The 24,505-nt window shown below is 58.9% G+C and overlaps 1 protein-coding gene across 1 annotated transcript in view; it reads right to left on the reverse strand.

Moving 5' to 3' along the window:
* The window catches only part of PAX7 (paired box 7), a 100,540-nt gene extending 81,403 nt beyond the window's left edge, over positions 1–19,137 (reverse strand). Inside the window, exons 1-4 of the mRNA XM_049099387.1 lie at positions 18,940–19,137; positions 16,124–16,359; positions 15,415–15,544; positions 14,388–14,516 (exon numbers count right to left, since the gene is read on the reverse strand). Coding sequence (XP_048955344.1) covers positions 14,388–14,516; positions 15,415–15,544; positions 16,124–16,359; positions 18,940–19,024 — 580 coding nt within the window. The 5' untranslated portion in view covers positions 19,025–19,137. The remainder of the gene's footprint in view (positions 1–14,387; positions 14,517–15,414; positions 15,545–16,123; positions 16,360–18,939) is intronic.
* Between the last annotated feature and the right edge of the window lie 5,368 nt (positions 19,138–24,505).

Here is a 24,505-nt window from a genome sequence, read left to right on the forward strand (position 1 = left end):
CCCTTGATCCTGCCCTTGCCGGTCAGACCTTCAGCAGGGGTAGGTGACAATAATAAAAGGCGAGGGACCCAGCGACTTGGGAAGAATGGTCCCTTCATGGCGCCTGCTTTAACACTCTGGAGACCCGCTCCCTGTTCTGACTGTTCCCACTTTCTGTGCAACGAGGAGCAAGTTTCTTCCTCTCTCTGGGCCTCAGTTTCTCCATCTGTAAAACAGGGTGTTGCAGTGGACCAGTGACTCTCAACTGGGGTGGCCATCAGAAGGACCAGGACCGCTCACCCAAAAAGCTGCTCCCTTCCCATGTCCCACATCAAGAAAGTGCCCACGTGTGCACGCTTTGCAGAAGCACCAGGATGACTCTGGGGCACACCCTTCGGCCACCCTGGCTCATGGATCTTTCCGTCTATGGAAGGATCTGCATTGAATCCTCCTTCCAGGACCATGCCAGGATGGCACTGCAATCCAGCTGCACCACCAGTACCCCCTGGTGAAGCACAGAGAGGGTAACTGCCCCCCCCCACCTCAGTTACACAGCAAGCTGGGTAAGGACTCGAAAGGTAGACCCCAGTGTCTGGAGACCAGCCATGCCTGTTCTCCCAAAGAGACCTCCTAGCCAGGAGAGAAAGTTCCCTAATGAAGGGAATAGAGGAGGAGGGGAATCATTTGTCACCAGATAAGCAATATCAGCTTATCTCTGAAGACCAATAACCACAGCCCCGGGCTCTGATTCCAGGCGTAACAGAGCTCCTCTTGCCCTCCCCCTCCTCCAGAGGAGCCTCCGCTGGACTAGTCCCTGCTCCTCCCTGGGACAAAGCCCTGCCTCACCAGAGTTCCCTCCGACAACGGGGAACAGGCTGGGTTTTGACTTCCTCCCCTTCCAGAGAGGATCAGAGCCCCAAGGATCCTCTCCTGCTACATCAGCCCAGAAGCTCCTGCTCGGAAACCCAAGGCTCCGTGGAACTCACTTTGAAAACCACTAGACGGATCGGGCCTTGCCACTGTTCAGAGGGGCAAGGACTAGAGAAATTCAGTGGCTCGTTCAGGGGTACGCAGCAGTTAGCACCAAAGCCCGGTCTCTCCGTGGGGACCATCCACACGGGGTCTGAAGCTCACCCCTAACCCCATCCAGCCCTTTCTTTCCCTCTGGCCTTGATCTTTCCTTGCTTGCTCCCAGGACTCTCCCTAGAAGATGGCCAAGTCTGTGACATCCGTCAAGTCTCAAGATCCCAGCAGGTGCTCCTGGTGCTGGGAGTGTGGGTGGTAGCAGCGGGTGTTGGCTGGAGCCACAGTCCCTCCCAGCCCGTCCCCACCCGTCCAGGTTGTGGATCTAGGGTTCCTGAAGGATGGGGGCAGCGGGGGGGGGGCGCGGAGGCAGACGGCACATGAAGAGCAGCTGGACTTGTGCCCTTCAGGCCTCTGAGGGCAAAGGTCTCAGGGTCTTAGAGAAGCTACTAAGAGAAAATCTCCTTCTCCCTACTTCCTTGAGTGAATGTCTCTGAGCCTCAGTTTCCCCCCTCTGTGAAATGGAACTTAAAAAAGAAAAAGGAGCATGCCTCACGAGAAGAAGGGTGACAGAGCGCAGGGATGGATAAAAGTGCCAGATTTCCCATGCCCTCACCCCGCGCCTTCTGAGCTCCTGGAAGCTAGACTTCAACCAGCTTATTGTGCTCTTCTTCTTCTTTTTAAAATTTTATTTATTTGAAAGTGAGAGAGCGAGCTCCAGCGAGTGCATAAGCATGGGGAGCGGCAGGCAGAGGGAGAGGGAGAAGCTGAGCAAGGAGCCCGATGCAGGTCCCTGGGATCCTGACCTGAGCTGAAGGCAGACCCTTAACCTACTGAGCCACCCAGGCGCCCCTTATTTTGCTCTTCTATAGGTGCAGCAAACCAGAGTTACTCCCCTCCCCCTTGGGCTCACTCATACCACACTCTCTGGACCTCAGCTTTTCCATCTGTAAAATGACCAGATGAGCTCTAAGGCCTCACCCATCGGGAGCTCGGTCTGGAGTCTGCTAATGCCAAGGTGACTCCAAGTGTCCTAGGAGCCGGCCACAGGCTCAGCAACCCATGACATCTGGTCAGGGGGTCTTGGAACAGTGCCCCCTTCCAGCTCCTCCCTCTCCTCCAACCTCTCCCAAACATCCTCTGCCCTCCCCTTCCCCTGTACCTCTCTCCTGCTCCCCTCACAACACTAACTCCTAGTTGCCCTCCCCACAGCCTCCATCCATCCAGGACCTTCTCTGGGCACTGTCCATCACTGAAGTCCCTTCCTTAGCTCCCCGACCGTGCTTGGAACAAGTCCTAACTTCTTAACTCAGCCTGGAGGAGCCCACCACCTGGGCCCCAGGAGTAGGACCCCCCAGGGCCTCTGCCTGCAGGAAGAGCCAAGGTGCCTCCAAAGCACTTCCAAGTCTTTCTAGTTAGTGCCTAGATCGAACCCTATTTCAAGGGAATGGGGGAATGGAGGAATGGGGTGGGGTGTGCAGCTACATTTGGGGAGGGGATGTGACTGGGGGACTGCGTCTCATACCCTGTCCTGCCTCCTCTACACCTGGAGGAAGTCTCTGTCACCTCCTGCAGTCGCCAGATAGGGCTCACCCTGACTGTCCCCACCCTGCCCAGCAAAGCCAGGGGGGACAGAGCTCCCCAGGGGAGGAATGACCCTCCACACATCCAACCGTGGCTGCTGGGTCCCAAGAACTGGCTCTGTTTTGTTTCTGCCTTCCTCCACTGGCCTTCTGTTGAATGAGGTGCCGCCCCGCAGGGCCCACTCCTTTCTCTTGGATCCGAGGGATGCCATTCACAGGCGCCTGGCTCAGCACCTGCCTCCAGCCCAGCCCAGCCCAGCCCAAATGTGGTGATTACTTATAGATTTATAGCCCTTATTATTTCTCAAGTACAGAGGAGCAGCCTTGGCGGAGAGGACAAGGTGGAAGGGACCAGAGAGTACCCTTTACCCAGCCTCCTAATTTCCCCTCCAGTTTATGTAATTACATCACCCGCTCTTCCCAAGGCACTTTGCGGGGCGGGAGCATCCGGGCACCTGTTTTTGTAGCTGGAGGCACTTTACTGAAAGTCACCCAGGTCTTTCAGGCTATGCAGAGGGCTTGTCTTTCTCCTTCATCCCCCTCCTCCCCGCAGCAGCCCCAACTCAGGCACCTCTTCCAGAGCATCCCTGGGCAGTGGCCTCTGCCCACTAGACGTCCCTGCTCGGGGACCCACCTGCTCCCCAGGTTCACAGAGGAGGAAGGGGCTGCCTGGGAGCCAGAGCCTGGTGCCCAGGCCACCGCCAGGTGCCCAGCGACCCAGACCCCGCACATGCCCCCACTCCACCCCAAGAAGGCCACCGACGCCCTCTCGGCCCCGCACCCGGAGCCCTCTGCCGCCAGCTTCCCTCGCCCTGCAGCCCGGGTTTTGTTGTGGGTTTTTGTGGGTTTTGTTGTGGGGTTTTGTGCGTCCTGTTTTGTTCCGTCTCCCCGCCCCTTCCAGCACAGGGCGCCCCTCCACGCCCCTCCCCCTGCCGCTCCCCACCCCCCACCCCTCCCTCTCCTCCCCCTGCCTGTCACCTCCCCTCCCTCCCTCCCCATCCCCTCTCGTCCTCCCCATCCCCTCCACCCCCCTCCTCCTCCTCCCCATCCCCTCCCCTCCCCATCCCCACCCCTCCCCTCCCCCCGGAGCCCCCAGCGTGCCCGCTCTTGACTTCATCCACTAAGTCAATAGCCCGGGCGCGGGCGGCCCGCTCCCCCCGACCCCCCCCTGCGCCCCGCGCCGCCCCCGGTTTTCTTCTTGGGATAATGGGGGCTCTTTGTGGCCTAATCAGCCTCCTGAGGGGCCGGGAGGCCGGGAGCGCTTCCCCCGCGGCCGTCGGTGAAAATGAAAGCGGGATTAGGCCGGGCCTCGGCCCACACCATAGTAAAGCGCCACCAGGCATTCGCCCCTTCAAAGCCCCTTTCGGGGGTTTGGTTACTTTATTTCTAAAGTTGTTTGTATTTCTAAAGTGGCCATTGAGGCGCGAGCCGGGACTGCGCCCAGGGAGGGGGGTGCAGCCCGGGGAGGGGAAACTCCGGGAGACTCCCTCCCCGCCTCCTCCGACCCGCTGACCAGTTTCCAAGGAAGCTTTCCCGGCCCCTGTTTCCTCCTGCCCCAGGAGGTGGCCGCGGCGGGGCTGTCACCCCACTGATCAGATGGGGAAACTGAGGCCCGGGCCCCGGGAGCCACCGAGGTGCGGCTCTGGGGCAGAAGATGCGCTCCCTGCATTGCACGCCTACCTACCACGCAGCCCGGAGGAGAAAAGGTGTTTTTGTTTGTTTGTTTTTAGCAGGAGGAGGCGAACGTGCAAAGGCAGCTCTGAGCCACCAGCACGGGCCACAGGTCAAGGTGTCACCTGTACCCACCGTCCAAGGGGGAATCCTACCCTGAGCACCATTCGACTCCCCAGGGAGGAAAGTTCCCCCTCCCCCTATTTATTAAAGGAAGTTCCAGAGCCTCTTTGCGTAGGGTTCACTCCCAGCACCTCCAATAAATCTCAGAAATGCGAGCGCGATAATTCAGAATCTTCCCCCATTACCAACGATGGGAGAGGGCGGGCGCGTGCAGGCAGCCAGAGGGACCATGACAGAGGAAGGGGTCTAGACCCGGCCACAGGGGGCAAAAAGCAGTAGATGAAAGCAGAGGGGCATCTCCTAGCTGCGCCCTTTCTCGCACACACATACATTGGAATTTCTTTTTTCCTACCGGACTTTTGATTCTCTGAGGAGTGCATCTGAGCTCAAGAAGTCCAGGTAAGGAGAAAGAAATGGCAAGGATGAGGAGCTTGGGGGGGGGGAGGGGGTGGACAGGGGGTGGACAGGGGGTGGGAGGGGTTCATGCAAAATCAGTCTGGAAAGTTCCAGGTTCCTCCTTCTGCCGCTGGACCAGCAGTGGGAGTTGGTTCTGTGGTTATGAGTCCCGGAGATAGAAGCTCTTTTGCAGGCTTCCACTGGGAATGAGAGAATCCTAGAAGATTCCCTAGCGCTCCCCCTGACCTCTACCAACCCCAAAGTTGTTGCTCTGGAGACGACCTCTGATTCTGATTCTTGAGCAACCCAGATAAATCCGGTGTGGACTGTAGGACAAGTTTCCAGGGAACCCAAGGGCTTGATCCCAGACACACAATCTCCACGCAAAAGTGTACACAACGCATCACCCAAACACAGGACACCCCACAAAGCTTCCCTGAATGTTGCCTTGTTTCCACCTTCCCCAGTCGCCTGGAAACCCACAACTGTAATTCAAACCAGGAGTGGCCCCTCTCCACCTGTTACTCCATAGAGGCTGGCGACCTGGGGAGGGACCTGCGGAATGGCAGCCACCACCTCAACTGGGGCTCTACTGGCTCTGGGCCCCATGGAAAAGACCCCAGAAAAGTTCAGGGTGGAGTCTTCCAAGCTTCTTCTTGGGCCTACGCCCCACCCCTTTTTCTGTCCCGTCCTAGGGTCTGTTTGATCTTGTGCAGCGGCAGACAAAGAGCAGCGTGAAGGGGAGAGGCTCGGGAGTCCAGCGGCCACTCCATCCTCTTCCTCTCAACTCGAACCCAGGGCGCTTTCAGGCCCTGTCGGGTGCCTGTGACTCCGGATGCAGGGCGGGGGCCGCCTGCCAAATCCAGCTCTGCCCCCCCCAATGTATCCTGCCGCTGCGCGCCCCACGCAGACCCTCACGGACAGACCGAGGCAGCACTCACAAACACCGGGACACACCGGCAGCCCGGGCAAGAGGGCAGCTAAACACTCACAGAAACACAGAAACACATGCACTGAGGCAGGTCTGTTCATCGGAGGCTGGTTTATTTTCTGTCTCAACCACCCGGCTCAAACCCTCTGAGGGCAGGGACCTTCTTGATGTCTCAGGTACTTCTGGGCATTTAACACAATGCCTGGCACATAGTAGGTGCACAACAAAATCCTACAGACTGAAGAAATTCACCCTCGGAAACAATTTTTTTTCTTTATTCCTCTTTTTTTTTTTTTTTGGTGGGACAGACGAAAGGGCAGCACAGCATTTGTCCTTATTTCATCCTCAAAAAGGACCCTTCCAACAAATGAATGGGGATGGGGGTGCTCTGCTGCCTCTGTTTTGGAAAGAGTGGAAGCAGCAAGGGCCAGATAGGGGGCAGGCTTTCGGCCTCAAAGTGCATGCCCCCCCATTCCCTCTCCTCATCCTGAGCTCTTGGGGTCCTGCTCCCAGAATGAGCTGCTCCCAGGAGGATAGGAAAGTCACCAGGAAACTCGCATATGTGAGGTTCCTAATGGGATGTGGCCTCTAGAGGCCCAGAGACCCTTTTATACTGTCGGCAAAATTCTGGCTGTATGAATTTGTGTGATTGGCCAGTTTCTCCGGTTTTATCCAGTTCTCCAAGGGGTTTAAGGTCTCCCCCAAAGGACAAGAATCATTGATTCAGTCCAGGTCCCTGGCTTTCGTGGGAGAAAAACGGAGACCCAGAGTTGGGGGGGGGGATGGACACTAGAATCCTTCCTTCCCAGGCCCACCACCCGGCACTCTGCCCCTCCCCATTCCCCCTGCCTAGCGCAGCTGGCTTCAGATGGAGACGGGGCATGCCTCAGGAGGAGGGAACCTGTGGGTGTGAAGTGGGCCCAGAGCAGCGCAAACCCTCGCCTCTCCAGGCTTGTACCCTCACCTTTACTCACCCTCCATTCTGCAGCGTGGGAAGCCAGGGAATGGGGACGCTGGCCTGCACCCCATCCCTTCCCAAAGCTTCGAACTTGGAGGGGTTGCTGCCAAAACCCGGAAGGCAGTGGCCTGCTCTCCAGCACTGAAACCCCCACAGGCCTGTTTATTTAGCGGCGCTCCGAATAAGGGGTCCCTGCCGCCCCCCTCCACCCTCCGATCCCAGGCCCGACCGGGCTGGGCCCTCGGGCCGGCCCCTTCCGAGCGCCCGGGGTCGGAGCGCGGAGCCCAGGCCCCCGCCTCGGGGTCGGCCTCCCTCCCGCTCCGCCGGCCCGACTCGCTCGCCTCTAATTAAGCGGCGGGATCGCAGCGAGCCGCCGGGCCGCGCTGTAATATGATGAACTGCCTTTGTGCCAGTGTCACCGAAAGCGCTTCTGATAAGGGGAAGCCGCGGAGGATCAAAAGGACGACAGCGGCTCGCCCGCCTCCCGCCGCCGCCGGCTCTGCGCGCTCGCCCTCTCCGCCGCGCTCTCCCGCGGGCTGTCTCCAGGTCCCGCCGCTTCTCCTCAGCGGCCCGTCCCAGGCCAGCCCGTCGGTGACTCTGCGTCCCTTTGTCTTTCTCGGCGCCTCCCTCGGCCCCTCCGCATTTCTCAGCGTCCTCACACGCTCTGGGCAGGTTCTCCTGGCCCGCGCTCCTGTCCCTCACTCTCCAGTTTTCTAGCGGACGGTGTTCTCTCCCCCGCACCCCGCCCCGTTGCTGTCCTCCTCCTTGCTGACTCTCTCTCATGCCACCCCTGTGGTTCTGCGGCCCCTTCCCGGTGTGGCCATCCCTCGGTCTCCGGCTGGGCTCAGGCCCAGCGCACAGCCAGGGCCCAGCCACCAAATCTTGCACCGTTGGCTGACCCGCAGGCTCAGGGCAACCAGATGGATCCTTCCTCAGCAGCGAGCTTGCTGGAAACCCACCCTCACTCTGCTGCCCCACACAGGGCCAGGCACGGGTGCCCCAGGCGCCCTGGAATGCCCTGGGGGCTTCCTCGCAGCACGACTTGGAGCTCACACCACTTCCCCTCATCCCTACCGAAGCTGCAGCCGGGAAGCCTTTCTTCTCCCCGGGGGCTGAAGCTCCAAGTGCAGCCGACCCCCCTCCGGCATCCCCTTCCCTACACCCCTTCCTTTGGCCCCCACCTCCCCTTTGCCCTCGACCCTTTCTCTTCCTCCTCCACGCCCCTCCCCTTCGAGGGCTCCCGGTCCCCTCTGTGCTCTCTGCGGACTCCTTCCCTGCCTGGCCTCTGCCTACCCTGCTTCCCCGCTCCCTTCCCCCCACCCCACCCCCACCCCCACCCCACTTTGTTTGAAGTTTTGGAGAGATCTATCTACTAATGGCGAAGTTTCCCCCTTAGGTCACCGTTCTGCCTTGATTCGATTTGGGAAGGCAAGTTCCCTCCCTCCCCCTGCCCGACCCCAGCCGGGGCCAATCGCTCCAGAGCAGGTCAGAAAGCGCTGACCCCACTTCCACCTTTTCCTCTTTCAGCCAGAGTTGGGGGGAGGGGGGGGAAAAGAAGGAAGGCGTAGGACAGCCAAAACCGAGGGGGACAGCCCAACCTTCCAATCCCCTCTTATCCCCATCCCCAACTGGGTTTCCTAATTACCTCATTAGTCTGGGGTGGGGAAAGGGAGAGGAGCTATTTTTCTGGAATTCCTGGAATGTGCCCCCCCCATCTCAGTCATGGCCTTCAAGGACCAGAGCCCCTGGAGCATCTCCCCCTTGGGGTTTCTCTTCCGTGCCCCCCCTCACCGGGCACTTCGGAGTCTCCTCTGTGGTGCGAGCCCTGTCTGGCTTTAGGTGAGCCGCCAGGGGCCAGAGCCGGGGCTCCTGCACGCTTCCTATTTCTATAGGTGCCCATTAGGAAGGAAGCCCTCATCAACTTTGCGGGATGATGGCAACGGGGAACTCCAAAGAGAGGCAACCTGGAAGGAAATCTCCTTTGCTCAGCCCTCTCTCCCTATGTAAAAACATATACGTTTTTATATAATATTACGTATATAAAATGTAGTGTGTGACAACTATCATTTTCTTTAAAAAAAAAAAAAAAGCCCAAATAATCACCTTACTGCTTTAAGGCTACTGTTATATGTGCTTTTAAATCCTTCCATGTAAATTCCACTGAAAAATTTGGAAAGCTGTGAAAGGGGAGGGGGCGGTGGGGGTGGGGGGAGGTTAATCCGGGTTTAACGGAGCGATGCCGTCTTAGGACCAGGGTTAGCCTGATTGCCTTATCTCTTCCCAACATTTGAGACGCCCATATTTCACCCAGCCAAATAGCTCGGAGAACAGCGCAGATGGCTGCCGTGGTCGCGCCTCAGGAAAATGTGTTATTAATATCTAAATAACTTCCCAATACTGTCTGGTAAATCTCCCCTCCACCATTCCAAATGATGAATTCGTTTGAAGTCTTCCCCCAGCCTCATCTTTTCAACGTCCCTCTCTCCTCTCTCTCTCTCTCCTCTCTTCTTCTTAGCCAGGCTTATTTCAAACTGGTAAATATCTAATTCCTTTCACGGCTGTGCCGCGCACACGAGTCTTTTAGGTACAAACGCCTCGAAACAGCCGGTGTGTGGCGGTGCGTGCCCGGAGGTGAACATAAAACCCGCATGCCTTCGCGGCGGGGGGGGGGGGGGGACCCCCACCCCGTTTGGAAACGCGTTCTGGAGACCGGAGCTGCGCCGCAAGCGCGCGATCTGGGGAGCCGAGCCCTTCCCCTGCACGCCCTGGGCACCCTGTCCCGGTCTCCCGTGGAGTCCCAAAGGCACCCCCCACCCCTCCCCGCCTGCTCCGAGGACACGCAGCTCTTGGGCGGCTCCTGGGCCCCCCTACCGCACCCCCAGCCCTCCAAAGGCTTCCCTCGCTCTCCGGGGCGGATAATTAGCCTCCGCTCGCCTGTTCTCCCTTGTTTCAAGTTTGTTTGCTAAATGTCTTCTATTAGATTATGTTCGTTCATTCCCCCTCCAACCTTATCTCCTTCTGTCTCTACTCTCCTTGCCCGTCACACTCGATTTAGGCACGAGTTTATCTGGCAAACAGTTTGCCGACTTTGTTTATTTACCGCGGGTTCCGGGGCTGCGAGCGAGCGAGCGAGCGCCAGTGTTTGCCTTTGTAATACTTATCTCATTGTTGTTCTCTCCCTCCTTCCCCTCTCTCTTCTTCGGTTGGGGGGGCACGGAGGGAAGAAAGGGGGAGCCTTGTCGGCCCAGTGTGGGCTCGCCCCCATCCCCCCACCACCCGGGCGCGGCGGGGCCCTCGCCCCCTCCCTCTCTCTCCCCCTCTGGTCTCCCTGCACATCCACCACTGAGCGCAGCCTAAAGCCGGGGAATTGCCTGACACCCTCCCATCTTCCTCCGAGCCCCCATTATGCGAAGCTGATCCTACTCTGAACAGCCTCAAATCCCGCCTGGACTCTGTTTGATTAGATTGCCAACCCGGGGTAATCCTTTGATTTGGTGGAGTGTCAATTACCTTTCTCTAAACACACATTTACAGAGGAGGGAACTTGTTGGTTTAAATCAATGCAGATTGTTTCTTGATAAATGGACTATCTTCGTCCCCTCCCTCGCTCCCTCTTCCCAGGCCCCTCTCTCGCTGCGCCTCCTCCCCTTCCCTCTGCCGCTCTCGCCTATCCGGTAAACAATGCCCCTTCCAGGTGTGAAGCCGGGGGAAAAAAAAAACGGTGTGGGCTGAGGGGAGCCGGTGCCCCCCTTCCCCTATTCATGCGCTCCCCCGGAGCCTAATTAAATTTGGCAGGTCCTTGTACACACAATCAAAACAGCTTCCTCCAGTGTAGCAAACCACCGAAAACCGCATTAGCAGCTAGCGGCGCTGCCAAATTAAATTGTTTCCCACCTCCTTTTACAAGTGTCTAAAACCGACACTTCGGGCTCTCCCCTCCTTTCCGAGCCTTCTCCATCTTCTCCCACTCCACACCTGTAAGTTTGCCGCTTTAAAGACAAATTCAGGAAAAATGCAAAGAAACACACACACACACACACAGACACACACACACACCCCACCTTCGGCCCCCACCTCAGAGGATCTTTCATACCAGGGAAGTCGGCAAATTCTCAGACTTGGACAACGGGGCACTTTTTCCCTCCCCATAGAGGAAATGCACGATCTTCCTCTCCTTTTAAATCTTGCGGCCCCCCTCCCTATTTCATGTTAATTGTGACCTCACGTAGGTGTTGTACCCTAGAGACCCAGGTGGAACCCCGATGTGGTCCGTTTCAGCGTAAGTTTGCACATTGTCAGATGCAGGAGGCTTTGGTGTCCTTATTGTTGATTGCTGTTGTTATTGCCTTTTTTTTTTTTTTTTGCTTATTTTTTTTTACACTCCCGTAGCTCCCACAGAGGAATGGTTTGACTTTTTGCAACCCCCTATCAAATCTCCCACCAGAGACTCCCTGAGCTCCAGCTAGGAAAATCTTTCTCTCTCCTATCCCTCCTCAAATCCTTTCCCGGTTGGGTCTCTGGCCTGTCTCTCCCTTGATCCTCGGAGAAGGGGTGAGGAGAAGAGAGTCCAAGTGGATGAGGGCAAGGAACTGTCCATTTCCCTCTCCAGGTGAGCAGAGCACGGCTGGAGCCCCTATCCGCCGTGGTCTGAAATTCTCACAACCAACAATCCTAATAACTCAGTCTTAACAAGGATAAGAGAAAAAAAAATATGAACAGCCTCATGAATATCAGCCCAAGGGGAGCAGGAGTGAGCTGTTCAGAGATGAAAGTGCACAGAAATAAAAGCTCAATTTAATCTGCTTTAAAACCCTTCAACTTAACGTTTGTGCTTCAAACTCTGAGAGTGAGGACTGATTGGGGATAAATAGTTTCTTACCATGCCTGGGAGCTATAACACCCTTCTGCAACACAGTTTCCTATTCAGCAGCCCCAGTTTTCATTACCAGCTCTAATAAGTCTTAACATTATTAAATGCCAAGCGGACGATAGGGAAAAACGGACTCAGGGAGGGATCTCTCTTTAGCGCTTAAAGAGGAGAGCTCTTAAACCCCTTCTTCGAAGGCTCCCCGCCATGAGAGGGGCAACCCCCGGGAGAAAGCATTTGTGGAGAGCAAGAAACCAAAACAAAGTTTGTGGGTGTGCACCCCCCTCCCCGCCCCGTCCCCCGCTCTGTCCTTGGAGGCATCTCTGCCTCGCCCCACCTGGCCGACTTGGGTGGAGGTTAGGAGGTCTTTTCACCTTTAACTTGGCCATGAAACTGATGGCTGGGGCCCAGGGAGAGAGAGGAGAGGTTCCAGCTGGGTGGTTCACTGGGATGCCCGCCTCCTGGCCCTGGGATTCAGGGGGCTGACATGATTTGTCCCCAGAGGGACAGGCAACCCTCTCTCATCCCTACTGTCCTGCCCGTTCACACGCACGTAGGGTGCCCCTGCACACCCACACAGGACCCCACTCGCACAGAATGCGACCCACGGCACAGTGATCCCAAGGCCCTTGGGCAAACAGCCACCCGGAGAGTCACATACGCTTACACAGCCATCCAGCTCACAGTCTCAGCGCCGGACGTGCCCACTGTCACCCCCAAACTGCTAGGCTCTGTGGATCCCAGACCCACGGATTCCATTTCGTCTCTGCAGCTCTTCTCCAGACTCCTGTGCTCTCTGCCTCCCCATCTGGAACCGCCAGGCTCCTCACAAACCCTTGGAGATTTGGAGCTTCCTGGTTCTGCTGCAGGGAAATCCTCTCTGCAGCGAAGTGGCCCGTGAGCCGGTTTCGCAAGCCCTGACCAACGCCAGAAGCACCCGAACTCCCTGGGGCCCAAGGGATCCCCAAAATGCACTTTCTAGCCTCTTCCTCGTTTCTCCTTCTTTCTCAGAAGACGCACACACACACACACCCCTAAAATCTCTCCAAATAAAACCAAACCTCCTCCTGCCTCTCCCGGAGACTTCTCAGAAACCCTGTCTGCTGTGTGGTATTTCACCGGCAAAGATCATTTCAAGTTCAAAGTGCCCCACCAAGTCCAACCAAGTCCCTTTCTGAAACGAACTGAAGTAAGGAGTGGGCCCCCCCCCACACGCACACACAGGGGTCCCAGGGCTCTGGCTGCCTCGGCCCAGCCGGGGGCTCCCAAGCTGCACCGGCGCTTCCCCCTGCAGACCCGAGGCTCGGCGACAGCCCCGGCACAGCGGGGTGCCAGGCACCGTTCGCTCCCTTTCTTCCCTCTCCCTTTTGTCCCCGGCGGGACCGGGCTCCACTCGGGGCCCTGAATGTCAATAGCCCGCCCCTTCCCCAGCTCTAGGCCGCTCTCAAAGGGTCTGCCCCTGCCCCTCCTCCCACCTTCCCCCTCCACCGGGCCTGTGGGGGCTGGGCCTCCCCGGGTGTTGTCTTTGGAAGCGGGCTTTGTCTGTGAAGTTCATCTTCAAGGTTGGGAGAGAGTACAGACAACTGCAGAGGGACCCGGGCCTGGGGTTCACGGGAGGCCAGGAGTGGGGTATCTCGAGAAACCTCTGGAAAGAAATTCAAGCAAAATGTGCTAACAAGTTTCCAGGTCTCGGGCACTCCCTCACTTTTTCCAAAGCTACCGCCGTGCAGGTTTGCGTGACCGCTGTCCCTCCTGTCTGCCTGCTGCCTCCCCGCAGGCCAGCCCGTTTGTGGGCTCGCTTCTTTTTCCCAGCCCCTCTTTGTGACTCTGGGCCTTCAATTTCTATTTTTCTCCCCCCCCCCCAACTAAGTTAGGACACATTCACCAAGTCTCAAAGAGAACTACTAGGGGAGGGGGTAATGAGGAAGACTCCCTTCTCCCGAAACTTCCCCCGTCAATAAACAAAAGCAGGTTCCCCTTTCCAGGGCGGGCGGGCGGGCGTGCAGGCGCATGAAAGATAAATGCCTTCCCTAGCAGACCAGGAGAGAAACGGGGCGCAAGGCTCGGCCTCCAGCAGCCTGGCAGCCGCTAGAAGTGGGCCGAGTGTGGGTACAGTCGGAATCTTTCTCCCCGCCCGAGATCCTCCCATCCCGGGCCTCTGGGAACTTGGCCTCAACTGCTGGCCCCGCCAGAGGCAAGTGCCTGACTGGTGCGCCCGACTGCACCCACTCGGTACCATCTCCGCTCGAGCCCTGGCAACCCGGGGCTGAGGGTGAGGCGGCGGCCCACGCGGCCCTTGCTAATTTTTATTGATTGCAGCGGTCAGTCAACTGTCAGGCAGGGTTTCAAGGGACCGTTTAGAGAGCGTGTGCGGGTCTGGTTAACAAATTCATTTAGGGAGCCGCGGGCCGGCTCCTCCTTCCTCGCCCCCCCGCCCCTTGTCCAAGTGTCCTATAAATAATAGATCCACACCGGGACCAGCCAAGACTCCAGCCCCGCAGGACACACGCCCCTGACGGCTCAGCCAGACCCTGCGCGAAGGGCTTGCGCACTCAGCGGCGCGCAGTGCACCAACCTGCAACCGGCTCCCCCGGGACGTGGAGGCTGTCTGCGCCCCGGCTCGGCAAGCTCTGCCCCGGGTTCCGGGGCGCACGGAGGAGGCGCTCTATCGCAAACCCGGAGGGGTTCCTGGCTGCCCCCCCGGGGGCGGTGGGGGGAGCACTACGAGTCCCCCCACCCCCTGCAAAAGTGCCACCGCCAGCCTTGGACGGCGGAAGCGAACCACCGGCCCGCGCGCTCCCGCGGGGATGCATAGCTCGGCAGTGGCGCCCTCCCCCGCCACCGGAGGTTCCCTACCTTTGTCGCCCAGGATGCCATCGATGCTGTGCTTGGCTTTCTTCTCGCCGTCCTCCTCCTTCTTGTCCGCTTCGTCCTCCTCCTCTTTCTTCCCGAACTTGATTCTGAGCACGCGGCTAATCGAACTCACTAAACCTCAGAAATTCAAAGGCAAAAGAGCAAGTATAAGTTGTTGGGGCAGCGGAGCCCGGCCACCTGGGCCCGGGGAAGAGAGCCACGCAGTCCCTCCCCCCCAGCACACTGACACCCCCCCCCCCCCGCCCCATTTAAGCATTTACATCCAGGTACAGTCCTCACTAGGGAGGCCGACTCACCTGGGGCACTCTGACAGCAGCATTCCTATACTCCTCCATGCACACACTTGTGCCTTACACCGTCACCTCCCCTAGATGCACCCACACCCACACCTTTCCAGAGGCCCTCCAGCCCCTGTGGCTGTCCCCTCTACACCCAGGTGTGCCTCCCCGCCCCGTACGCCAGGAGGCCCATGCACACGTGCACACGTGCACGTCCACCCCAGGCCGCTTTCTGTCTCATAGGCCTCCACATTTGGGACCCACTGCTGGCTGGTGCCACTAACAGAAAAAATAATGACTTGGGGAAAGGGATCCAGGGGGGTCACGGAGATCAACCCTCCTAGGACGCACCCATCTCTCTAGGGCCACTTTTCTGAGAATGCACCAAGGGAGCTCCGGTTATCACTCAGCCTTATCAGATAACTTTTTGCTCCTTCTGTCCCTCCTTCCTTCTCTCCCTCCTTTCTCCACTCTTTCTCCTCTTTCTTAACTTTCTCTCTTCTCTTTCCTTCTTCCCTCCCTCCATCTTCCTTTCGGTTTTGATTCCCTCCTTTGCCCTAACTCTCCTGACACTCCTGCTCCCTTTCCTCCCGACTTTCCTTGGAGCTCCCCATTCTTCATCCCCTCCGGTCCCCTCGGGCCTCCAGCCCCCCACCCCGCACAGCGGCACAGCCGGAGCCCCAAGTCCCAGCCAGACTCTGCTGCGTTGGCCGGCTCAGCTGCCTTCTCACCTGAGGGCACGGTGCTGCGGTCACAGTGTCCGTCCTTCAGCAGCCTGTCTCGGATCTCCCAGCTGAACATGCCTGGGTTTTCCCTCTTGTATTCCTCGATCTTTTTCTCTACATCCGGAGTCGCCACCTGCTTCAGAGGTGGAGGTGGGAGAGCAGGAGTGGAAAGATGGGGTAGGGGGAGGGAGACACTTTTAATATCAAACTCCCAAGAGCCCCGGGCCAGGCTGGTGGCTCTGGTTCCCATGTCCCCCCCACCACCCCCTTCGAGATTGGCTTTACTCTTTCATAAAACCTGGTTAATTCCTGGCTCCCAGGAAGGCAGCTGGGTGCATAGGGTAGTGACAGGTAATAAGATAGGACCTAGTTAGGACTCTTGGGACTCCCTCCCTCACTATTTCAGGCAAGACAGGGAAGACTTTCCCTGGTCTGGGATGATGCTGGGGGCTCAGAACAGATGTAGCAACAGCCCAGGGATGACTCATTGGCTTCAGAGTCCTGGACAACCTGGAAACTCAGCTACTCTAGCCCCTAGAAATCTAAATAATTAGGAGAACATCTATGGGTGAGGACACTCTCCTCTTGTACTTTCCACAGGGAGCATATAGACAGCCCAGTGGTACTGGATGACACAGGGTAGTGAGAGGGGCCACAGCCAGGATCCCCCAACCCTGAGAAGGCCGACTTCGAGCTCTGCAGCAAAGACACTCACTCTGGGCTTGCTGCCGCCAATGGCCCCAGGCCGGATGGACCCCGTCTCCTGGTAGCGGCAGAGAATCTTGGAGACACAGCCGTGGGAGACACGTAGCTGGCGGGAGATGACACAGGGCCGGATGCCGTGGTGGGCCATCTCTACTATCTTGTGGCGGATGTGGTTAGGCAGGGGTCGCCCGTTGATGAAGACCCCACCGAGCTGATTGACCCGGCCTTGGCCAAGTGGCGTGGACACTGGAGAAGGGAGGGGAGGAAGGAGAGAGGCACAGGGTGAGGATGGGGAGGAGACACTGAGCACACCCCTTGACTCCAGTTGTGTTTGAGCCCCAAGACTCCCAACAGGGGGTCTCCGAATTCCCCACATTTGGAGCTGCGGCAGTTCAGAGGTCAGGGGAAACACCGTCATAAAGCTGAGAGAGGGTTCTGGAAGGATGGAGAGAGGAGTCAGGTTGGCTGCCACAGCTACCCAGATGCTCTGTGCCCCCATTCCTGTCACTCTATGGGGAAGGAAGACACACCTGGGAGGATCTGGTGCTTCTGAGAACGGGAGGGAGAGGGCAAGAGGCTGATGGAGTCTTGGAGTCTGTGGGACCAGCGGCTCTGTCCCCCAGGATGTAGGTCTGCTAGCCTCTTAGAGAGGCCAATGGGGGGCGAGATGTGGCCCCTCTGGTCAGTTCCATACCCTAAGTGGTCGAGACTGATCCATTTTGCGGGGGGCGGGGGGCGGCCAGAAAAGGCTGGTCAATTCCCAGTATTCACAGCCCTGGCCTGGGCAGCAGAACTGTCCTGCTTATAACTGAACAGCCCAGGCGCTGGCGACAAGATGCTGTTGGTCGCTGCCTCTGGACTCACCTGGCTGTCCCTTAAGGGACCTCCCTTGCTTCCAGCCCCCCTCCAAGTTCTAATTTCGTTTTGGGGGCAATTCTGGGAGGCGCTCCGGGGTCGGGGAGCTTCCATAGCAAATACCTATTTGGCTTCAGAAATCCACGATCTGTCCCCGCAGGCTCTGTGAGGGTGGCACACAGATGGGTCACCGTCTCCCAGGGTGGGCGACTTTGGGAACCAGGGAGAGAGGCACCCCTGCCGCAAGCTGGGGAGGGGAGAGCTCCCAAGAAGCCTTAATGCAAAGTCTACACAATTTCCTCACAGAAGGTTGGGGGGGACACCCGGTACACTAATCCGGCCTCCATCCCCCCAATTTGGGGACCAGGCGGCTGCGGAGATGTGCCAGATTAGAACGATTTCACAGCCGCCCGAGTGGAGGAAGCTGCCGGGATAATTGGAAGGGAGGAGGCGAGAAGGGGCTCGGCTGGCCGAGCTGTTCCTACCGCCTCCTCCCTCGCGCTCCGGGTCCCCCCCACCTCTCTTTGTAAAAGTAGGTGTCTGAAGCCACCCTCGGATTTAATCAGAAATCGTGCGTCGCCAAGTCAGAGTCACTCGGTCTCCGTGGCGGGATATGCCATTAGCGCTGGAGAGCTCTCGAGCGCCCAACTTTATATTCAAGAGCCTCTTTAGCGACCGGCGCTCGGCTCTCCTCAGTATTCTCCGTCATGTTGGGCAAATATTGTTCTAATCCTCTGCGCGTCCTCGGCCGCCTGTTTTACTTGCATTCGCTACAGGAGAGTGCTACGGCAAATCCCCGGGCTTGGGCGCTCTCCCGCCTGCGTGGCTGCTCGCGCGCACTTGATCACGGAGCCACTCTCCTCGCCTCCTCTAATTCAGGGACCCGCGTCGCCTGGCTGCCAGAGGCACCCCTCCCTCCCCAGGCCGCAGGCCGCCTGCCCATCCATCCCCTCCCGCCTTCTCTCCCCTTCCTCAGGCACGGGGGGCTCATTCTTCATAATCAAGAAGAGTGATTTAAAAAAAAAAAAAAAAAAGGAAAGTGGCACCCATCTCCCACTCTATCTTTAGGACACCCTGGGCTAACCTACGCCCAGAGCCCAGAAAGCCGGTGATCCCTCGGTTGACAGGTTGAAGGCCTTCCATTAGTTTAAAAACAAAACAAAACAAAAATGCAGGAGAGGGTCTGGGCAGGGCGCTCCCACCCTTTCCCCCAGCCCAGGGACCCGGTCCGCGGCCAGTCCTCCCGGCGGAGCCCGGTGCTGGATATTTACGGAGGACCCGTTACAGAATTAACACTCTCCCCTTGTCTGCCCATCCGGAGCGTCTCTCCGGGGAGAGTTCCAGAGTTCCCAGGCCCAAGTGAAAAGTTTTTTTTTTTTGGTGGTGGGTGGGGGGGGACGTGGGGTGGGAGGGAGAAAATCGTTGCTATTTATTTATTTCAAATCAGTTTGTTTCCAAACCAAAAGGCAGGAGTTTCTGACTGGTGCGTTGGAAGAAAGGGACAGCCTTCCTAGTTCAGACAGATGAACTATCACACACGGCCGGGATTTCGAAATAAAAGGGATCGGAGGACCCTACCGGGAGCGGAAAAAGGAATAGTGCAAGAACGAGAGCTGGGGAACGCGGAGAGCCGGGAAGGCCACCTGGGGGAAAGTGTCTGAAAATAGGGAACGAGCTGAAATTGGCTCCGACTTGAAATTTCCGAGGGGCCGAGGTGCGCGGGGAGGAGGGGAGGCTCGGCCCGAGCCCTGGGGAGCCCGGGGGAGCCCGGGGTGGCCCGTCCCGGGGAGCCGCGCAAAAGCGGGGCAAGAGTGGGTCCCGGAAAGTTCCAGCGCCCGGATGGGACCCAGAAGAGAAGGGACCCTGGGTCCCTGGCGCGGCCCCTGCCCCTGGCGCTGCGGAGACCCGGGGCTCCCGGCGGGGGCGCGGGGGCGCGGGGGCGCGGGGGCGCGGCCCGCCGGGCGCTCTTACCTTCCAGGGGGAACCCCGTGCGGGGGTAGTTCTGCCCCGGAGCCGGCCGCATCATCCTCGGGACCGTGCCGGGAAGGGCCGCCATGCTCGCGCACGCCGGGGACGGGTCCAGAGTCGGCCAAAATCGCTCCCGTGCGCTCCCTTTCACCCCCGCCGCTCTCTCCTCCTCGCCTGCTTCTTCCACTTCTTTTTTTAACCTCTCCCCCCCTCCTCCCCGGCACACACGCGCCCTACCCCCGCCCCCCCACCCCCGGCGGCCGCCGGGCGCGTCCAGAAGCTGGGGAGGGGGGCGAGGTGGGGGCGGAGGTTGGGGTGGGTGGGTGGGTGGGTGGGGAGGGAAGGTGGTGACAAGGAAGTTCAAGCAAACAAACGCGGCCACCCCAAGTCCGCCCCTGCGCGCTCCGCGGGGCCAGAAGTTGTGCGGGCGGATGCGCCGGGCGCCACCGGGAGGCACCGGGAGGCGAGGCCGGGAGGCACCGGGAGGCGAGGCTGGGCGCCACCGGGAGGCACCGGGAGGGACCGGGAGGCACCGGGAGGCGAGGCCGGGCAGCAGCGGGAGGCACCGGGACGGGAGGCCGGGAGACACAGGGAGGCACCGGGAGGGGAGGCCGGGAGGAGAGGCCGAGAGCCACCGGGAGGCACCGGGAGGGGAGGCCGGGCCGCAGCGGGAGGCACCGGGAGGGGAGGCCGGGAGGGGAAGCCGAGAGCCACCGGGAGGCACCGGGAGGGGAGGCCGGGAGGGGAAGCCGAGAGCCACCGGGAGGCACCGGGAGGCACCGGGAGGCACCGGGAGGGGAGGTCGGGAGGTACCGGGACGCACCGGGAGGCACCGGGAGGCACCGGGAGGGGAGGCCGGGAGGCACCGCGAGGCACCGGGAAGCACCGGGAGGGGAGGCCGGGCGGCCGAGCAGGGCTGGGGGGTGGTCGCGGCCGGAGCAGGGCCCCCGCTCGGGCTGCCAGCCGCGCGCTCCGGGCCAAAGTTTCTGCGCCGAGAGGCCGCCGCCTGGCTCCTCTCCCGTATTTATTTATATATTTCTCCTCGCGCCCGCTGCTCGCGCTCCCTCCCCGCACCCCTCCCCACGCCTCCCTCCGGGCCGCGCTCGCGCCTCCCCGGCGCACCGGCCTGCGCCCCCCGCCCGCCCCCCGCGAGGCTTGGGGAGGGAGGGAGGAGGTGGCGGTCCAGTTTCGGGGCTTGCGGGCAGGCGACAGGGGGGTCCCGGGGTCGGGAGGAGAAGAGGGGAAGCGAGGGCGCGAGTGATCCGCTGGGTAAGTTGTGCAAAAGTGCTCAACTGGAGTCCGGGGAGGTGGGGGGGGGAGGCAGCCCACGAGATCTGATAGGTTCCGACTTTTCTTTTATTCATGAGGAGGGAAGAGGGCCAGGGCGGAAGGAGCGGGGACCAATACCCGAAAAGAAATCGCCAACGAATATTTTGTTCTCTCTCTCTCTCTCTTTTCTAATCCCCCCCCCCCCCGCTCGACCTCGTTTTTTGGGGGAGAATTTGAACCGCCCCGTTAAGTCATAGGGAGCGAGGCCCAGGGCTGGGGGAGGGCGCAGGAGGGGAGGGGGCCAACTTTGTGCAAGTGTCTTCTTTTGACGAATGGCCCAGATCTGCCGAGTGCCCGGGCCCGGTCGCGGGCCGCCCCTCTCTGCAGTCCCGGCTGCTGGGGAATGTCTGCCTCCGGTCGGTGCCTCCTCTGGATTCTCGCCTTTTCTCTGGCCTCCCCGGGTCAGAGTCCGCTGGTCGCATGTCTCCTTCGTGTCCCTCGCGCACTCTGACATCTCTGCCAGCGGGGCCCGCAGAGATGGGCCTCGGGTGACTTCAAGGGAAAGGTTTATGACTTTCTCTGTGAAATAATGTCTGAGCCGCAGCGTCCGGGTCTTGCCCAGCCTCCTGCCGCCCTGAGAAGCCCCGAGTGCTTAGAAACCCGGGTGTGCCAAATGTTAGGGACTATCGCTTCTCCCCTCCTCTTCCTCTTCCCCTCACCCATCTCTCCAGCCGGGTTTAAACTCATCTTCCTCTTCAGGCTCCCTGACCACCACCCAGAACCCCTTTCCAGCAGGCAGTACACTGCCCTGAGGCTGACAGCAAGTGGGTGCCCTGGGAGGGAGGCGGGTGGACACTTCGTTCCACCTTGAGCCCATCAGTTCTGAGCTCCTCTGCTCAGAATTTAGGGGCGGGGGCGGTCGGGGGGTGTCTCATTGAAAGGGTCAGAAGTGGGGGGTAGTGATCAGAGGTCCGGCAACTCTGCGCTCTCCCCTGCCCCAGACGCCCCTGCCCCGGGACAAGAGTCCTGGGGGCGAAACGCCCTCCCAGCGGGGCAGGACGCCAGGACAGCAGGCCTTTTGTCTCCCCCGGGAAAGAGTGTCTCCGGCCCAGTGCTGGAGGCAAAATACAATAAAATAAACCCAGCCCTCCAACTCGGCCCCCACCCCGCAGCCCGCCCCCTGCCCGCCCTCTCCGGGTCCTGGGGTCAGCCTCGTCTTGGCCTGGGGGGCACTCCTCGGGCTGGCCCTAGTGTGCCCCCTTCCCCTCCCCTTTTCCTCACCTGTGACCTTTGCCCCTCTCAGCATGTGACCGACTCCCTCCTCTCCCCTCACTCCCAGCCGGAGGGGCTCCTCAGGCTCTTGGAGGGGAGGCCCTCTGGAAATGGGGGCCAATGGGAAAGCAAGTTAAACCCACACCCTCCGGTGGCTTCAAAAGTGGGGAGGGCCACGTCGCTTTGGAATTGGACACGGGACACCAGGGTGCCTTGCCCAGGGCAGGGTGCCAGGCAGCCTGAGTTGTAGGGGCCCTACAAGTTTTCCTGGGTCCCTTTATTCATTGGAGGTGCTACCCCACTGTATCCACAGGCCCTGAGAGAGGGACAGGGAGATGAAGTTTGAAGCCACAGTGTGTGTGTCTGGGAGAATGAGTTAGATTTGGGGCCCTTTACATCTTGTCTTGCTAGAGGGTCTGGCCTGCCTTGACCTCCAGAGGTGGCTATGGATTTTATGTTTATGTATGAATATACACATGTACACCTACAGATAGGCACACAATACACACATGTATACCCATATATGTTACAAGATGTTGTACATTCATTCATCGGTAATTTCCGTCCTGGCTTGGAGGGATTTAAGGCACCGATTCTCTGTATTTGTGGGTGGACCTGGGAGCATCTGTGCCTGTGTCTGGGTGAAGGTGGGTTTGTGGGAGGTCTTCTGTGGGCCAGTCTGAGTAGCTATGGGTTTCTAAGGAAGGGTCTGTGTCTGTGTTTATGTTTTGGGGTCGCTTCCATGCTGCCTTGGGCAACTCTCAGCGCCACCATTGGAAGGTGTGAATGTGTGTTTGGGTCAGTTCCCAACCAGGAAAGAGCTCTGGGGACACTCAGACCCTCCCCCATTGACGTTGTTGTGATTCCCGAGCTGAGTGAGGTGAGTGTAGAGCCAGACCCCTCCATTCAGGGTTCCGCTGGCGCCTGGGAATATTGAGCCCCAGGTGTCTGGGGGGGAGGCACCTAGCCCCTTGGCCTGGTCCTCACTGCCTGCTGCCTGTGTCCTGCAGAGGATGGAGCAGCAGGTCCAGCCACCAGGGAGCCCCCCCTGAACCCCTTGCTGGAGGCACCAAGCCTGAGCTTTCCAAGCTTGGGGATTCCGTGGGCTCCCGCGGGGCAGGCAGAGGTGGAGGGAGGGGGGTGTCTGTCGGAATGAGCGTGGCCGTTCTCGCCTGTTGGAGACCAATTTCACAAATGATTTTTGCAACAATTAAGAAGTGTGGCAGGGTGAAATGGCGATTTCACATCCAGCGGGGGTAAAGGGAGGTTCACCTGGGAACTGGGGCGGCTGCGGCCCAGCCAGAGGTGGGGGGAACTTCTTTCCCTCTCTTCTCAGCTCCCCTGGCTAAGCCCCTTGCCCCCGTCCACTCCCCACATAGACATCCATCAACTCCCAGGACCTCCAGCCGCTGTGGAAGCGCTGAGGGGCTCTGTCTGCATTGTGTGTGTCGTGGGCTGGACTTGGCCTGGAAAGTTTCCCTTCAGCCCCTCTCCCTACCCCCCCCTCCCTGCTTCTTCCTCCCTCCCTCTTCTTCTCTCAGCCTGGTCTGCCTGTCTCTGTGGGTCTCTGTCTCTTATGCATATGCATGTGCACACGCATGGACACACACACATTTCTGTCTCCTGAGCTCCTCTCTTTTTTATCCCCCCCCTTTGCTCCATGCTTTTCTGACTTCTCCCCTGTGATCTTCCTCTCTGCACTGCCGCCCCCCCCCCCCCCCCCCCCGCCCTTCATGGAGTCCTGGAATATGTAGGAGCCTCCGTTGTGCACCAGGCTATAGCTCAGACCTGTTTCCCACGAAAGCCCTTCCTTTGGCCCAGATGGGGTTGGGCAAAGATCTTCCAGAAGGGTCTCTCCTCTGCTTTGCATCCACCTGGGGCTATCTCTTGAAGGAGCATCCTCAGGCCCAGCCCAGCTGGATTCTAGTACCCCCTCCCTCTAGAAATTACTCCCGTCCTCCTGCTCTCTGGCTTGGGTGACTGTCCCCTAGGTCCACCTCTCCCTGTCTGCTCTGAGATCCTTGTCTGTCTCCCACCCTCTGTCCCACCACTCCGCCTTTTCTAGGGCAACAGCGCTGCTCATAGGAATTCTTCTTCTCAAGTTCCCCTGAATGAATGAACCCTCCAAATGGGAAAGAGAGACTTGGTGGTGGTGGGGGGGCGGCATTGAAGGATCAGGAGCAAAGACCCCAGGTTGACACCAGCTGGGGCAGGTGGCCTTTCTCGGGCTGTTCTCGCCCCAGCCTGTGAATTGATGATGGGTCTAGGGGGTGAGAGACTTAGGGCCACAACTGGGGCTTCCTTTTCCCTGCTCCCAGGGACTGGGGTCCCTTCCCCCAGCCCATGGGACAGGACACTCTTTTTATTTTAGATCCCTGTGCGATGAGCACTTTGTGAAAGCGATTACCCAATGCATTTTCCTTTAAAGGGTGATAAATCCACCTTGAAAACCAGGAGTTTTAATTTCGGCGGGCTCTTTTGCGTTTTCAGAGGCTCTGGCCAAAGACGTCAACAAATGGAATGATTCAGTCTTCAAATGTTTGATAATGAGAGAGGAGGGGGTGGGCGTGGGGGTGGGGAGAGAAATGGAATATCCATGAACAAAGGACCTTCTGGAGGCTCCAGTCAGTTCGGGTTGGGAGGCTGGAATTCCTCAGAGCCGCCTGCGCAGGGGCACCCTTGAAAAAGAACACCTTTCGCCCACGCCCCCAGTCCTCTATTAGGATTTCTCTCCTAACGAGTCCCAGTCTTGGAAGAGCGGCCTTGAAATATCGGTCCAAAACCAGAATAGGAAGGAGAGGGAAACTGGGACATTTTCTGGCTTGACATTTCTGTTTTCCTCAGAAAAATAAAACAGTCCTGAAATAGAACGCATTCGATTCCAGTTCCCAAGGTAAATAACAACAATAATAGTAATAGGCTTTTCCCAGGCCCACCTTTAAATAGGATGTCCCTGAGCCTCTTTCTGCCCTTCCTCCTGCTTCTTCTACCCTCCTCCGCTCCCCTCTCTTCCTCTTCTCTTTGCTTC

This window comes from Canis lupus, chromosome 2, assembly GCF_003254725.2.
Source record: "Canis lupus dingo isolate Sandy chromosome 2, ASM325472v2, whole genome shotgun sequence".
NCBI lineage: Eukaryota > Metazoa > Chordata > Mammalia > Carnivora > Canidae > Canis > Canis lupus.